General features: G+C 44.5%; 1 protein-coding gene and 1 long non-coding RNA gene across 2 annotated transcripts; one reads left to right on the top strand and one right to left on the bottom strand.

Annotated features, from left to right (window-relative positions):
• Positions 1 to 398: 398 nt before the first annotated feature.
• On the top strand, positions 399 to 2985 carry LOC146252549 (uncharacterized). The gene is made up of 2 exons (XR_014732048.1): positions 399 to 938; positions 2625 to 2985. It is a non-coding gene; the product is annotated as an uncharacterized LOC146252549 (long non-coding RNA).
• stk35 (serine/threonine kinase 35) lies at positions 1030 to 15484 on the bottom strand. The gene is made up of 3 exons (XM_084680036.1): positions 14785 to 15484; positions 11410 to 12257; positions 1030 to 4330 (listed from the first exon to the last, which is right to left on the bottom strand). The coding sequence occupies exons 1-2, from the start codon at positions 15305 to 15307 to the stop codon at positions 11494 to 11496; spliced, it is 1287 nt and encodes a 428-aa protein (XP_084536162.1). The 5' UTR covers positions 15308 to 15484; the 3' UTR covers positions 1030 to 4330; positions 11410 to 11493.
• Positions 15485 to 16992: the final 1508 nt, after the last annotated feature.

Raw genomic sequence — 16992 nt, 5'->3', positions numbered from 1 at the left:
GACACTTCTCTTATAATTTGTGACTTAATCCTCTTACTTTAGTCTCAATAGGGGGTCTCTTTCACTACCTCTCTGCCTTCATACATTCCTCTCAACCATACAAGTTTTCAAGCCGTTCATGAATCTCCAGGATCCCATTAGTGGAGATACTTGGGTATTATGATTTTGATTCTATTGGTTTTAGAAGTCCAATGGCTATAGCTGTGAATTAAGCAGCTGAATTCCTCGTCTTCAGTAAAATATGTCACCTGTCAGCGTGAATGTACTTCAAAACTATGATTATCGACTTGAGCAGTCTTCAACGCCCAAATATGTAAACAGGGCACGGACAGCTGGCAAGAAGGAGGATCAACATGCCTAGATGACCAGTGGTGTTGGACTTAATGTTGTCAAGCATTCTCAATAGGCCTAATGGGTCAGGTTCGCCAGTGGGCTCAAAACACAACGATATTTTTTCAAACTCCGCGCTTTTCAGAACCGTTGTGGTTTTGAAATAGACCTAAAACACCTCTTCACATAAATGTAATTTCAAATGTTTATTTAAACGAATCCTCTCTATAAAAACAACACAGTTCTTTCTATAATGGCAGTGATCCACATCACGTTGTTGTTCACGGAGGAAAGCAGACGTGTTTACCCAGGGTTTGAGCCGGTTTGAATTTCGGCCAGATCGAACAAGCCCTGTGGGATAATCCAGCGAGGCAGACAGCCGCGGGGATCTCAGGGATTATTGACTGCTGTGGGAAACAGCCTCCTCCATTTGGTGATTCTCCTCAGTAAGCCGCGTGTTCGTTCGTGGCAACAGTAAAATACCCCGGGACAACAGCTCAGTGCGCTGAGATGGTCTGACATTAGGCACAACCGAAAAATCTACCGCCATTGACTGTCACCATGTGTGTCTGACACTTGTCATCTTTTGCAGTGCTTGGGATTTGGAGGTATGGATGCATGTGTTGATTTGTTTCTGTACAAATTGTACGGTTTCATTTTAGAAGAACAGCCTAATAATAAAACCAAAGACCAAATAACTATTTTTGATCATTTATTTCAAGAAAAACAGAAGTTGTCAAACATATTTACAGTAAACAAAAAAACGATGCTTTGCTAAAACATCTAATGGCTCCAGTCTGCTTTATAAACAAAAAAAGCTCGTATTTTACATGACATCATGAAAGACTCATTATTGTATAAACTTCACAGAGGTTCTGAAAGATTGAGTTGAGGATATACCAAACAGAAAAACAACAAATGGCGTGTGGTTTCTCGCACAATGTTTGGAAAGTGATAAACGGGGTGTGATTACAGAGGGTTGCATAGCGGAGAAAATGTTGGTTGGTTTTCAAGTGGAATTATGCTAACTGTACAAGGAGTCCTACTACCAAAGGACCCTGAGGAACACCAGGAAACTCAAATGACAGTTTGCCACTATGATAACATTGACTCACCATTTATGTAATCCGTGTTCAGTTTCTCAAGTGGTAGAGGGAGGTAATGTCCTCTCACACCACGTGATCACAGTATTGTACTGAGCTCAGGTGGTCAAAAGAAGGGTTATTGGAGCACTCTTATACTTAACACTAAGAAAGCGGTTAAAAGTTCGATTAACACAGGTCGATTTCTTTTTCCAGGTAAGTAATTGGTCCCTTAGGTAGAAGCTCAAGTGTGAGGAATACAGGTTTTAAGTCAAGGTGGTTCACTCAAGTGTAACATGAACACGGGTATCTGAGAAAAGTGAGAGAGGTGAGAGTTTTGTTGTAAGTAACAGTCTATATAACTGTGAATCTTCTGCTAAGGTTTTCAAAATATCAATTGGTAGCTCGCAAAAAACACACAGAATCACAGATGTTTTTGCTAAGTTGGTTGAGGTTGAAGATAGTCAGAGGTAAAAATTCAAAAAAAAAAACTAAGTATTCACCCCAAAGTAATAGCTTTCTGAACCCAGTTAATGCTGACTGAAACTAGTCTAAATTGACATTTTCACGTGAAAGTGTCGAAAGGAAGGAGACCTTCCAGACTTCTAGGAAAATGAGGTAGGACCATACTATCAACACACTTGTCCAAGTGTCTATCACTGTGTTGAATATATGTAAACTGTTAAACTAAAACCAGTACAATCCTCTAAACTGGACCTACAAATAAATAAGGAGTAGTTTGCCCAAACATAACTATAGGTAACGCAAGTATCCTCCCTAAAAAATAAATCCTGCACAAGAGTCATCGAGTCAGCAAACACCATCAACCCTCCATGTTCTTGGGAGCCAAAATCAGACTGTGGACAACATGCCCAATACAGAATCAGACTTGAGGCTCCAACCGCATTTAATCCAGCGGTCCATGTTGGTGCCTGTCGACTGGACAATCCCATGCCAGGATATCTGTAATGCTCTGTGGTGCCGACTGTCTGCTACCTGAACAGACATCTGTTGTTTTGTAGGGAGAACTTACAACAGGGATCCTAACTAAAATTCACTTTACAATCCTGTAGGTAGCAACATAGGGGGTGGTAGTGTTTGTGAAACAATAACTATCTAGACACTGCTTTGTGTACTCTACTCCGAGAGTGCATCGGTGTATTGGTCCCATACACCCCATATCATGCTGTTGACGTTTGTGATCCTGTACAGGAAGTGACACGGGTGGGTCTTGGCTCAGAGGAGAGCCAGGAACGAGGCGCCATGCCCCCTAGGACTGCAAGGTGCGCAGGATGAGCGTACTCACTATTGAACACAGACAGAGAAACCAACTGGTGCCTCGACAACTTTTACAAAGCATGTTTGTCACATTCTGGCGTTTTCAAAACGCTCCCTTAAAAGAGAAGAGAGGTGCTTTTTTCGGGGCACTTGTAATGGTCTGACATTGAACTGTTTCGAGTTTGCATTCTGTTACATCCTTGTTTGTGAGTAGCTTGGGGTACTGTTTCCCAGTCCCAAATTCCTCCAATGAAGCACCCCTTTAACAGATATTAAAGAACCATTAAATCACAAAGATCTGAAGATTTCGATCACAACTGTCATTTGATCCCATACCATTAACCATAACATTATTTACAGTTTAACAGCAAATTCCTGTGAAACAAAACATTGGTAAAACAATATCCATAATCAAATCAGTAAATAAGATAGTTAACAAGGAATTTAAAAGATTCCAATTTTCCCTATAAATCCAAAAGACTGCAAAGTCATTCCTCGAATATATTTTACAATTTGTCTTGATTTTGAGGAGTCACACACAAACCCACATCAAAACTACAAGAGGCTCAGAGTCACCATCATTTTGTATAATGTAAGACTTTTCATAACAGGTAGTCAACCAAATTAACAATCTATTTCAGATAGAAGGTTAACTTTTGACACACACTGGGATAAATAACCCAGTTATCCGATTCATTAAAAAAATAAAAATAAATTGGTATAAGCAGTTGCTAATGCCCATGATCTCATCTGGGAACCGGGCACGTTTTGGCTTCAAATGCACAAAATATGAACTGATATAGGCTTGTTAGGAGCGGGCAAACAATATACTGCATGACAACAGCGAATAAAAAGTCATTATTTTGGAATCAAATTGTTTACGCCTTCATTTGATGAGGGTAAAATAAGGCACAAGGGTGTAACGGAAGGGACAGCAAAAGTTGAGCTTCTTTTTTTGACAATAAAATCAACAATTGAGCTGGATGAACATGGGACACTGTATACCCACCATATTCACATTGCACTTTCACAGTCCCTTTATCTTCATTGGTGGTCAAAGTTGATCCTTTTTTTTTTTGTCTGGTCTTGTGGGTACACAGTGTAACATGCTAGCCTCTTCTGAAGGCTAAGCCCTCACCCATCAAGCAGAGCAACACATGCCAACATAACAAGGCAGGGGGACAACATTGCTGTATTAAGTGCTGACCAATAGTTGGGGGGTAAAAAAGAAATATTTTGTGCCAAGAATAGGTTCATTTCAAACTAGACTTTTCCCCTAAAACATTTCAAACTTTTGATTATTTTGCAGAGTCCAAACTTAGCCCAGGAACACTTTGTGGCACAGTCACACCTTGCTTACAGGTCAATGTCATTGGCTTGATCATGATTATAGTAACAACATCCAAATTAAGATGGAAGGAAACATGGGAGACTGGTATGCCTCATGAAGTGATTGCATAGCTTTCACATGTGTGTGGTCATCCTGGGTTTTCAGAAGGGCTGGCCAGCCCTTCACTTATTCTCCTGTGTGGTTTTTCACATTCTGTAGTGATGGGGGAGGTTCACAGTTCAGAGATTCTTGCCGTCCCTTTTTCCATTTCTACACAGACGTGGAACTCACATTGACTTGGTAAACAAACCTGCAGACAAGAGGAGGAAAAATATCGGTTGGACGTTAGCACACACAGGATAAGGATTAACCGAGCAATCAGAAAAATCTAATTCTGGCCAAGTGATTCGGTGCAGTAGGGAAATTATGAAGTGACCCGTTGAACTGTAGAAATGACTCGCCTGAATGTAAATATAGAACCGCTGCATTATGTAAGGCCATTAAAGTATACGTGCCTGGTAGCAGTCACTGTGTCATGCAACCTCATGGCGTACCCTATGGATAAAACCCATGAACCAAAAGCGATCTTGGTTTAATGTCTTACACTGGATTTCAGTTATTTCCTTCTCAACATGGGGATTTGAGTACGTTTCCCACACCCTCCGGTCAACGGGTTTGCGATATAAACAAAAGCTACAAGGATGCTGATTGGTGGCCTCAAACATCGTGTCAACCAATCATGACACAGAACTTACCCAGGAGGAATTATATAAAACTGGGCTTTGTTATATAAAGTCGCTTTGGAACCAAAAATAAATAAACAATCCCAAACATGACATGTGCTTACGTAACGTAGATCCTACACTTTTAATTCCAATGACACTATCCATCAAAAGAAAAGGCGGTTGTAAATAGGGTCAACGTAGTAAAGACAGCCAAGCGTTGGGCCATGTTTGTCCCCCGTCTTCCCCAGGTTACCTAACCCTTCAAAACACGCTCTGTGCACAAGTGGGTCACAGTTGATTCTGAATCAAGCAAAAAGGAGAAAATCTCACAACATACAAAACCAGGCTCAATGTCCTCAATGGCATCCATTACTCCTCCCTTCTAGCTATGCCAGCAGGAAATAACGCAAGAGCATACCAATCCTATTAAACTTCACATACCCAAGTTACACCCATTATATAAAAACGAAACAGTCAACCAGCCTCTTCTCTTGAGTCAGAGAAACCTCCCAGCTTGTCACGTTGCCAAAGTGAAGCACCTGGAGATGGTGAGCCCTTTTCCCTGTGCTTATGTCAGCACTCAGACTGAGGTGTGCCTGGAGACAAACCTGCAGCAGACGGGCTGAGAGGCAGCCAGGACCGACCGGCCGACCAAGACTGACCAGGACCGACCAGCCAGGACCAACCAGCCAGGACCAACCAGCCAGGACCAACCAGCCAGGACCGACCAGGACTGACCAGCCAGGACCAACCAGCCAGGACCGACCAGGACTGACCAGCCAGGACTGACCAGGACCGACCGGCCGACCAGGACCGACCGGCCGACCAGGACCGACCAGCCGACTAAGGTCAATAGCTCACATATCATCTCAGGCTGTCAGATGATTCTCCCTTCACTGTCCACCATGCACAGCCACCATGCACAGCCACCATGCACAGCCACCATGCACAGCCACCATGCACAGCCACCATGCACAGCCACCATGCACAGCCACCATGCACAGCCACCATGCACAGCCACCATGCACAGCCAGGGAAATATAATACAGACCTGACAGGAAATACGTAAAATAAGACTAGTTAAATCAAGACTAGTTAAGTTAAGACTAGTTAACACTAAGCTCTACGGCTCTGAGCTGCCCGTGACTGCTTGAGAAGACAGAAGGGTCTAGTCTTGAGGACAAGACCATTTTAGGAGGGAGTAACACATGTTCCTGGCACGTCTCCCGAACTCCAGCACACACAATAACACGAGTGGCTGTCCTGTATAACTGCCAAACCCAGAAATAAGCTCTGTAAACACACCGTTTAAACCCCACGTCTACGGCTTTGAGCATCAGTGCACAGTAACCCCAAAACCGCATACAAACGCATGCCCTAATGATTCGTGACCACAACCGCAGCATCGTAAGTTAAAATGGGGCTTGGGGAAACTGTGCTTCATTGTGTGACTTCAACCACCCCCATGCGTTACATAACTGACCCAGAAGGGCTACCTTGTTCAAATCCAGTCCAGACTGGTATCTCTGGGGAAGGAGAGGGGGCCGGAGGGGGCTGGCTTCCCTGCTGTCACAGTAACAACACTTTACCTTCACAGCTGGAGGAAAGAACATTGGCTGTTTTTACAAGCTAGTTTTTATTTATTATTTTTATTTTGTGGTTGTACTAACCAAACCAATGCATCCTGCTTGGCTGAGAGTAAATGAGTTTGAGGAGTCTCAATCTAAAAAAATAACTTTTAATCATTTTAATAGCCTAATGCTTGTGATATAATAGTTCTTCACATGGGAACAAATTAAGCAGAAGAGTTGACTTGGGATAATGTCGTCAGAGCCACACAACCGTAACCATCTATTGCCCTTTAAAATAACAGCCTTGAAATCACCCGGTCCACCCCTGCCTTTCAAACTGTGTTATTATCCGCAAACTACCTGCCCAAATCAAAGGAATCCCCTTTCAAACAAAACATGGAGCGTGTCACCCTCCCTGCCCAGTTCAACTCTCAGGAGTGCTGAGGCCCATCACTCCCTCACACTCAACCAAGCAGAATCATTTCCCTCTGCGAGTCTCTGAAAGGATCGGAAAGGCTTCGTCCTCCCACCACAGCCACACTGTCTTCTGTAAATGACACAACAAGGAGTCATGGCAACACACGCCAGGCTCACCCCAGAAAGAGAAACGATGTCAGCAAGGCAATTAAAAGCAGAAGGAGAGTCTGGTCTTCACCCAAACCGGTTATTTCTAGCCAGGCTGACCACTCCACTCTAGAACAATAGAGAGCTCAGGGAAGGTGAAGTGAAACTCAGAAAGAGCAAATTACCTGGCACATCAAACTGAAAGTTGGCTCAACGGCTGTTTGGCTTTGGGTGAAATAAATGCTCTAAGCCTCAGGTAAACAAACACACACACACACACACACACACACCTTGAAGTGATCCCTCCACAGGGGAATTAACAGTTGAGGACTGGGGCTACAGTTGTCTGATTGCTACAGACTTCAAGACCCTCTGTCTCATTGTAAACAAATAAGAACCTGGGATAATGTGGACTCTCAAAGTCGATGTGTAGTATAGTGCCACTTAGTACATTAGGTCCTCTGTCTTACTCTCACAGAAGCTGCAGATTCATCTCATCTATAATTCAGACTCTAAAAGGCCCAGAAAATGGCTGCACAAAAGCTTGCAGTCATGTAAACATTCAAAGCTACCAGGACTGACCATACAAATACTTTTGTAACGAGCAGTTACATAAAAAATATAAATAAATAAAAGGAACGCAGTTGGCAAACAGTACTGGTGGCCTGACAGCTAGCAGTGGAGATGCTGAGTTGTGTTCGACGAGAGGCGGGGAGCGTGGGGTGTTGGGGGGAGGGGGGTAGACGGTGACACAGAGCGGCTGGGGCAGGGGTATCCTGGGGGCAAGGCACAGTGGGGTCAACAGGAGATCCATTAGATCTCGTTTCGTGAGCAGTCATCCTTGTGTTTTTCAATGGGGGCAGAGAAGTGGAAACGCTACTGAGGTTCCCAGCGTTACAGAATAACGCATTGGTCGACCCCTCTCTGAACTAGGAGCGAGAACAATGAAGCTAGGTGTTTCTTATTAGTTACATTTGCAATGAGGCAACAAAAAACAAAGAAGAAGAAAATAAAAAACTGGGTCTATGTTATACTGATTATTGCCAACGCTGGCCTTATTTTTTGCCCAAATTCAGTTCTGTTTTTATGACTATTCAGGATATTCGAGCTGAGATCATTCTTGATAATATCTTTAATTGGACCATGGTGACAGTTGCCAAAACCACTAAATGGTTTTTAAAGTGCTTATTTGATAGAGGGACCGCACAAAAAAAGCACATTCCACCTCCCAGCTGAGGGGTCCTGTTTTTAGAAGCCCTGTATAGTTCTCCCCTTTGCACCCCCCCCCACCCCGTAACATAACCCAACTTCATCCTCTACACATTCTCCCGCTTGCTAAAAACCCTGCCGTCGTGATCCCCCACCAACATTTGAGTCCCTGGGTATTCCTCTTTCTCAAACTTTACCCCTCTAACACCCTCCCCTCTTTTCAGACACGCGCACACACACACACACACACACACACACACACACACACACACACAGTAACAGCTTCCCTGGTAATCAGCCTCTATACATACAGTTCAGTCACGCCCACAAGCCTCAGAGTACATACCGTCCTGTACATTCAAACCGCTGTCCAAACAACCGCACTTCCACACAGACCAATGGGTAAAGACAGAAGTAGAAAAAGCATTTTAAACATTTTGTTCCCTTTGCCTCATGGCCTTCTTCTGAAGTGTACACTGTGTCCTAACATGTGGCCTGCTTGAGATATTATGTAGGTTGAAGTTCCAGTAGAACCACTCTTTGTAAATAAGATGTACATCATACATGTACCTAAACCCATACAGAGAGATACCTCACAAACAATGTTTTCTTCTTACGGCGTTAGTTTGAGACTTAAATTTGGCATGTGGCATGGTCTATCACTTCCAAAAACAACCCAACACTGTCTTGGCAGTGAATAGAAAAAAATAAAAAATAATAATAATAATATTTTCATATTAAATAGTAACATTAGACGAGGCAAACCACCCCAAATACAGAAAGAACAGGAGTGCTACAGTGCACTGGACTGCTGCACAGACGCAGAGTGGCAGGCAGGCGGGCAGGGAGAGGACAAAATGTTCCAAACGTGATCTGTAGTAAACCTTCCGAGAGGGAGCAGTGGGACCATTGTCTGCCGTGATGAGAGGGGGGAAGGGGAGAGGGGAGGAGGAGGGGAGGAGGAGGGGAGGAGGAGGGGAGGAGGAGGGGAGACGTTCTAACCCCGGAGGAGCAGCTGATGTCTGAGTGCTGCTGTTCTGAGAGGAAGGGGCGAAGGGGCGACTCTACACCAAAACCCAGCACGCTGCGTGTGTTTGTGTTTTGCGCAGGTAAACCAAACAAATAGAAAGTATGACCATGGTTATGGTCTCCGTGACGATGATCTCAATTTCAGTTTGGAGTCTAATCCCCTGCTTGTAATTAGAGAGTGCTGAAAGGATTTGCACTTAACACAGGTCAAAATCCCTTATCATGCTACGTGCACACACACACACACACCCCCTGCCTCCACTCCGCAGCACTAATCCCCCTCTTTCTCTGACAGATGATGGATTCTCCCGTTTGGATGAGGAGACAGGGAGGGGGGGGGGGGGGGGAGCATGGTTGTGTAAGAGCTGTCCCAGCAAGCTTTAGGAGGGGAATGAGGCCACTCTGCTCCTGATGACTGAGGCACGCAACACCCTCCCTTGCTGCCAAGTCACTCACAGCTCACTGACCGGCTGGGGACAGCCAGGCAGGGAACAGGGAGAGGGAGAGGGAATGGAAGTACACGAAAACAAGGGTTCGGTTAGGAGAGCTGGAGTTTTGATCCGAAGCTGGCCTCAGTTACTGGTTCAGAGGAGGCCTGGTTCAGAGGAGGCCTGGTTGGCTTCCAAGGCTGGCTTCCTTCGACCACAGATCCGGCCGGATTGTAGATTACAAGAACAGATATCAGTGAACAGTGTATCATGTCGTGAAGAGACAATTATAGCAACGCAAGGGCTGGGTGTTCCATCCAGCAAATCAACACCATCACATCCCCTCAGGGACCCCCCCCACCACCAACTCCTCCACAGCATGCCAATCAATTCCATCTCGGGGGGAGGGGGGGGGTTGGGGCTTTAACAAGGCACTGCCTCCGTCTCTGAGAGCTGTCAGTCAGAAGTCTCTCTGGTGACTCAGCCATTTCCAGCTCATGCCATGGGACTGTGTAGCATAACAATCAGTCAGATAACATCACTTACAGCTCACTGAGACCCCCCTTCCCCCTGAGGCAATTACAGCCTTGCTATAGGGACTGGGTGTTGTCTTGCCTATATAGAGATAAGAAGACTATTCAGTCTTTCTGAACGACAACAAAAGTTAGGTTGGGTTCGCCATACAGACTTGATCTACTTGACGCTCCATGACTCAACACGACTTAGTCAAAACTCCAAGATGCCAAGCATGCGTTGTTGGTTGAAACGAGTTGTGTCAGATATTCCCACATCCTGATCAACAGAACAGGATTGACCTGCCAGGTTCAGGCCCCGGGGCAGTGAACACGAGCCAACAACCTTGTGGAGCTGTCAGAACGAACAAGGTGTGGGCCGGGATCCGAGTTAGTCGACAGGAACGCGAAACAGCACACAGGGCAGGGAGTTCGGGGTGTGAAAGGTACCCAGGTCGACTGGGTACACACACATAAAAGCCCAATTAGAAGCTATATAGATGTATTTATGAGGAGTTCTGTGCTGCAGGGATGGAGGGTTTTTAGACTAGTTCTGGCAACCTCCCTGGGTACACTCTGGCCCTCAGGGGAAGTAGGACGGCTTTGATTAAACCCACGGAGAATGAAAACAAGAGAGAAAATGATAGATAAAACGTGAGAGAGAGAACGAAAGAGAGCGAGAGAGGGAGGGAAGGGTGGTCGGCTGAATGAATAGAATAACAACGTCGGCAACAAAAGCAGAGCAGGAACTTGGGGCATTCCTGTCTGGTCTCTGGCCACAGCATGTTAGTCCTCTGACAGTCTGAACTGGACTTCAGCTAGCAGCCTTAGTCTCCATATTATCTCTGTATCTGCCTTGAGTCTGTGTGAACCGAGATGAAATGGAGGGAGGCCAAGAAAAAATGAAATTCAAACTGTCAAGAAACAAGTAGCTTTCACAGCTTGAAGTGGGTACCAATGAAAAGCTGATAAGCCCTTCACAGGAACGCGGCCCTAAGCTCAACACAGAACAGGAATGTATTTCTTGCTAACTCAGCAGAAGTGCGCCAAAGCAGCTGGGGATGTCGCGACCAATCACAAATGAGCGACATCACAACCAGTTGCCAATGCACTTGAGGTTGATGGGTAAACAACGTAATAGGATTAACTTCTAAAATGGGGTCAAGGTGGCCATGCTGAGTTGTGTTCAACTACAAGAAATACATATGTTGTACAACAATACAAGTGTTGTGCGTATGCCAGTGTGTGTGTGTGTCTAAGAGTGTATGTAAATAAGTGTTTGTGTGTGTGTGTGTGTGTGTGTGTGTGTGTATGCTTATGCATGTGTGGAAAAGGGAAGTTAGAACTGTACCTGTTTAACGACGGGCTCCCTTCTCTGTCTGGGTGAGGGTTGTAAAGGTGAGGGTCGGGGGAGGATGGGGAGGGGGGGGGGGGGTCACGCAGCACACGTGACCTGGTCCACCCGCACCTCCAGCTGGAAGGCATCGGGCCGGTCCTGGGGGTTGACGGCCAGCATGTCCTGGAGCAGCTTCTTCACCCCCTCCGACATGGAGCTCCGGGTCTTCTGTGGGATGTGGAGCACCATCTTGGGGTTCTCCAACAGGGCCTCGCCCACGGGCACGATCTCCGAGCCCTGACGGATGTAGGTGCCCAGGAGCTCGCGCTTGGACTCCGCGTCGATGAAGGTGATCCTCTCGATCATGGCCCAGATGATGATGCCCAGGGCAAAGATGTCCGCCTTGGCCGTGTAGTGACCCTCCCACACCTCGGGCGCCATGAAGAAGTCAGATCCGCAGGCCGACGACAGCCAGAACTTGTTGACGTTCACCGAGGTGTTTTTGTTGTGGTTGCCGCCGCCTCCTCCTCCTCCTCCGCCCGCCAGGCAGCAGTCCTCCCCGTCCTTCCCTCCGGCTCCGCCCAGGCCAGCGCACACCTTGCTCAGGCCGAAGTCGGCCACCTTCAGCACAGGCGAGCCTGACTTCTGCGAGATGAGGATGTTGTCGGGCTTGAGGTCGCGGTGGACGATGTTGTTCTTGTGGAGGAAGGCCACGGCGCTGGTGAGCTGCCGCATAAAGCTCCTGTTGGTTCGGGGGTCGGGCCGCCGCGACAGGATGAACTGGTTGAGGTCGCCGCCTTCGCAGAACTCCATGACGAACCACAGGTAGCAGGGCTCCTCGGGGTAGCCCAGGACCCGTTCACCTGGGAGGGGGAAGGACACACCGAACGTCAGACAAAAAGGGTTTCTGGCAGGAGAAGACTTAACAACATGGCAGCCAACTGGCACACAAAGCCAGTTTGTTACTGCTCAGTCTCTGGCAGGGCCCTCGCCGTAGCTCCGCCTTCGGATGGTTTCTAAGGTGATGATACGTCAAATGGAACACAGTGTACAATTCTGGATTTAAGCTCATGACAAAGACCTATAGAAAAGGCCATTGTGCTGTTCAACACTAACATCAACGACAGTAATGGAATCTTCAAGTTTTGGAAACAAAGATGGCCAAACAATTTGTTTCTACTTCTGAATCTGGTCTCGGTGGTTTGTCTACGGCTGACACCCACTAGCCAATAACTATGTCTAAGGCCTATAACAATACTTATATCAATATTCTGAGTTTATAAGATCCTCAGTCACAATAATCATGTTGGATCAAGACTGGGGACAGCTGCTCACAGACAGCTATGTCAGACATAAAGATCGTTCCGTTTAACCTACATCTTGTAACAAGACGTCGAAATAGAAAAAAAGAAGACGAAGTGCTCTGAGATCAGAGCCCCTTGACTCCTAAATAAACACTGTCTCGCAGCTTAACCCAGACTTGAGCCTCGTGTCGAGAGATTGTTGTTAATGCCGAGTCACACTCACTTACAAGTTCAATCTGATTGGTTTGGTTAAAAAAATCTAAACAAAACTCCAGCCAATTGGATTGACACGCTTTCCACCCAACACAATCCCCCTCCCTTCCTGAACTATGGTCAATGAACCCGTAGGATTTGTTGTTTAAATAAACTATGCTGAGCTATCTAAATGTTAAACTGTAGGGCTGCTAGGACAGGGCAATGCCCTGGTGTTGGGACTGTGCCCAGGATATCCAGCGCAGGACAGGTAATCTGTCGGTGTCCCCAACTGCCGCTCAAGATTATTTCAGCAGATTCAAGATGTCTAGAGGAGGGCAAATTAAAAGTGTAGAAAGCCAGGCTTGAGAGGAAATCCCCTCTCCAGACTGTCCCCAAAGGCCAAGAGACTCTCATCATTATTAAGCCCGGATGTCAGGGCAGAAACCACTACCTGACCAAAGATGTATTTGATTATAAAGAAAGTTTGAGAAATATATATATATATATATATACACCTACAATAGGTTAGGTTTGGATCATGCCTACTGGTTCACACTGAATTTGAATTATATTTTGAATTTACCAGGGTAGAGAAACACACTACTGTCCCTTTCTCCCTGAATGTTTGAGTGTTTCAAACTTAACACCATACATTCAACATGTGGATTGAGTAAACATATCAGTTATGTGTCTCCAATGCTTTGCAGTGCCTAGTACTGCAGTGTCAAATAAAAACATGTAATAACATTACGTTAACACTATAAAGTCCAACCCCTGCACATTAACTTTACATGTTAGAAACTGGGGCACACAGAGGGGAGGCTGGTTCAGACTCTTTAACGTCAAGGCTGAGCCAAAACTGGGTTACCCTGGTAAAAAATTATGAAAAAATAAGCCAAGATGTTGCTGATGAAGCCATATACTGTATAACAACATCCATGTTGACATTTAAATATAGCATACGGAAGCTCATTAATCAAGCTATTCAAACAAAGATGTCAGGGTCATGATTACTATTTTATGGGTTGATGAGACTAGTGGTTGAAATGGGGACATTTACATAACAAACTAAAAGAGACCCAGTAAGGGCTCTGTCCTTTAAACTGTGAGATTAAACCGATATGTTTGGCAAAATTATCCAAATACAACAAGATTAGAAAGATACTCTGTTGATGAGATACATGTCAATAACTAATAATTAAATTTGGGTCAAACTGGATATAAATATAATAGAACCAATTGGATTATTGATGATGGAACTAACAGTTTAACAGCAGCATATCCAGTCCCAAATACTTGGTAGTTGAATAACTTTGTTGTGCTATAAACAAATGTCCATAGAACAACGAACGGGTTAACGTATGGCCAACTAGTACACCATGTTCTCTCGCGAGCTAGGAATAGCACACAGTGCATTTCAAACTCCAACCTATAGCATTGACGTATACATTTTCAAATATTTTTTGTAATTAAAATCACAGACTATAGATATCTTTAGTTACAAGAAAGGGGAATCAAGCGATTTACTCATCAATAAGTATTGATCAACGCCTACTGTTTATATATCTGTTAATATATTGTTGCTATTTAAATCAGTATGAGTGGAAACAATACAATCTAACTTTATAAATGACTTCTTAAGTGTTTACTTCCGTAAGCTTAATCGTAACTGGTCCTTATTTAAGCCAAGAATGTATGGGAACCCAAGGGCAATCCTATTGCTTGCTAGGAGAGTCATTGTTTTGATTAGCCTGCTTGGCTATAGATTTCCTTGTTTCTTTTGTCACCTCTGTTGTGCTTGGTCTTCACATTTCAACCATTAACAGTAAAGGAGACGACGGGACACAATGAAAGACTTAATAGTCGGAAAATGTACAATGTAAACAATTACCTTTGATTGAAGTCTCCACTAGCCGCAGGTATTGCTTGGACCTTTTATTCCCATGACTCATTTTTTGGGCCATGCCATTCCTTTGTAGAACACATTCCTCGAGCTGTACCACATTCTCGTGCTTCTTCTCCAGGCTTGCCAAGGCCCAAAATTCGGCTAGAGCGAGCTCTACGTTCTCAGGTGCATCGCACTGGAGCTTCTTAACCGCTACCCTAGCCCCAGTCTTACGTGCAATTGCCTCGTAAACTACCCCATAACTGCCCCTTCCAACCTCTCGCAATAAACTATAACGCGGTGCCATGACTAGGGCATGCTCCAGGTTCTCATTTTTGAAGTAGTTCGTGGAGAAACAGTCCTCTTCCATGGGGACATCGACGTCCTCGTTGTTGTTATACTCTACCTTGAGCGTCCTCAGCACTTTGTTCACGTCCCTTTTCATTTTCACGTTTGCATTTTGTGCTTCTTGTCTTCGACAGGCCCGCGTGCTCCTTATCTTTCGCCGCCTCCCATTGCAAATATCCATGACTTCTTCTTTGTTGAAAATAAGTGTGTAGCTAAAAGGTGTGTATCTTTCATTACTTTGCCTCAAACTACTAAAGTTTGAACAACTGACCTTTGTTGGTTGTGGCTTAATCCTTAATAGTCGATTTACTAAATGGTTTAATGCAACAAAAAAATACACTATCCTCTAACACAGAGATTGGAGTTTGATTCATAAACAAGTGTTCCAGCCTCCGAAGTACGGAGGGGAACAGGGGGCGTGGCTTCGGTAGACTCCTCCATTTTTCACGTCACGCAGGTGGGTGAAAAAGCAGAAAACGAATATATTTTCTTTGTAACTGAAAAGCGTTTCACTCAATAATTAAAATAGCAACGTGTAATACGATGAAATAATAGTTCTAGTATATTGCACGGGTCATACTTTCAAGTCGTTGAACGGTATGGGATTTTGTGTGAGGTCGCACACATCGAATAAGTGCAGCCACATCGAAATGCTAATGAGGTAAATCCAACTATGGATACGGGGGTGGAGTGTGCTTAGAACACGTTAGATTTGTTTTTATTTTGAGTCATGCAGTTACAACTCTGGTGAGGTTACCGATACTGGAACGTTATCCGTTCTCGTACAACTCCACTGCGATATATACGTATAGGTGTAATTCTTTTTTTGGTTTGTCATCCTACGGTGGGGTTTTTTTTCTTCCGCATCAGCTTGCGCGGGACACGTGTATTTGAAAGCAGGGAGCGTGGTTTATCAGGGACGGGAACATGTTAGCATTAACAAACAAGATGGGATAAAGTTGATCTCTTATTAGGAGACAGAACATTGCAGATAGAGACAGTGGCAATGATGTTATGTAATGCTACTTGTTAGTTTCATGCCAGGGTATAAATACCTCACGAATAATCCTTCACCTAGGGCCTTACCATTGCAACATACACTTTAACTTCTACATGTTTTACATTTATGAAAGCTGTTACATTATAACATTTGACACATTTGACATTGAGTGTGTGTTCTGTGGTCTAAAAGAGTAGTTTTGAGTACATGAAAGGTGTGAATATGTCCTTTTTTATATTATTTATTTGGTCATTGTACATTTCACTATATGTATGTATGATGTATTTTAGTTAAGATCAGCCTGCCCAGGGACTACGGGTGAAAATGAGCTCTTAGCTTAAACCTGGTACTATGCATCTTTCCTCTTGAGATTAATGTTTATTGTACGCTGTCCCTGTTTCTTTAAATAAATAAATACAATATAATTGTCTGTATTGTGGTCTCCTTCAGTATCATAAAAATGCAACATTATCAAATAATTAATAGTTTATTGAATCCACTATGTATATCAATTTGTTTATTATAAAGCAAGACCTATGAAATTGTCCAACTTTTACTAAATCCTTGGGAGATGAAGTGTGTCTGGATTTAGATAAAGAATACATTTGAAGGGTAATAGCATCCCCAATCCTGGCAGTCAGTTGCAGAGCGAGTGGCACTCTCATCCATGAAACAAAGAGTTTCGGTCTAGCTGCCTGGCTATTGTCTCATTCCACTGGTCAGTGAAGGGTTTCTGCAGCTGCAATCAAAAAGGGGACATTGAAGGGGGCTTAAGAAAGAGTTCAGTGGTCAGCAAAATATAGTAGGATTGTGAGAACTGTGCACAGTCTATTTCAGTGATATGAAGTGTCCTGCGAACAGTGCAC

The sequence above is a fragment of the Hypomesus nipponensis genome, chromosome 18 (genome assembly GCF_054491055.1).
Source record: "Hypomesus nipponensis isolate SF chromosome 18, ASM5449105v1, whole genome shotgun sequence".
Lineage (NCBI taxonomy): Eukaryota > Metazoa > Chordata > Actinopteri > Osmeriformes > Osmeridae > Hypomesus > Hypomesus nipponensis.
The sequence above is the reverse complement of the archived record's forward strand: the minus strand, read 5'-3'. Positions and strand labels throughout refer to the sequence as shown.

What these genes read in the sequence shown, in the direction of transcription:
- stk35 (XM_084680036.1), bottom strand. Translation starts at nt 15,307, where the DNA reads ATGGATATTTGCAATGGGAGGCGGCGAAAGATAAGGAGCACGCGGGCC. An exon ending in AGTGGAGACTTCAATCAAAG is followed by an intron (nt 12,258 to 14,784) that starts GTAATTGTTTAC and finishes TCCCCCTCCCAG; the next exon opens with GTGAACGGGTCCTGGGCTAC.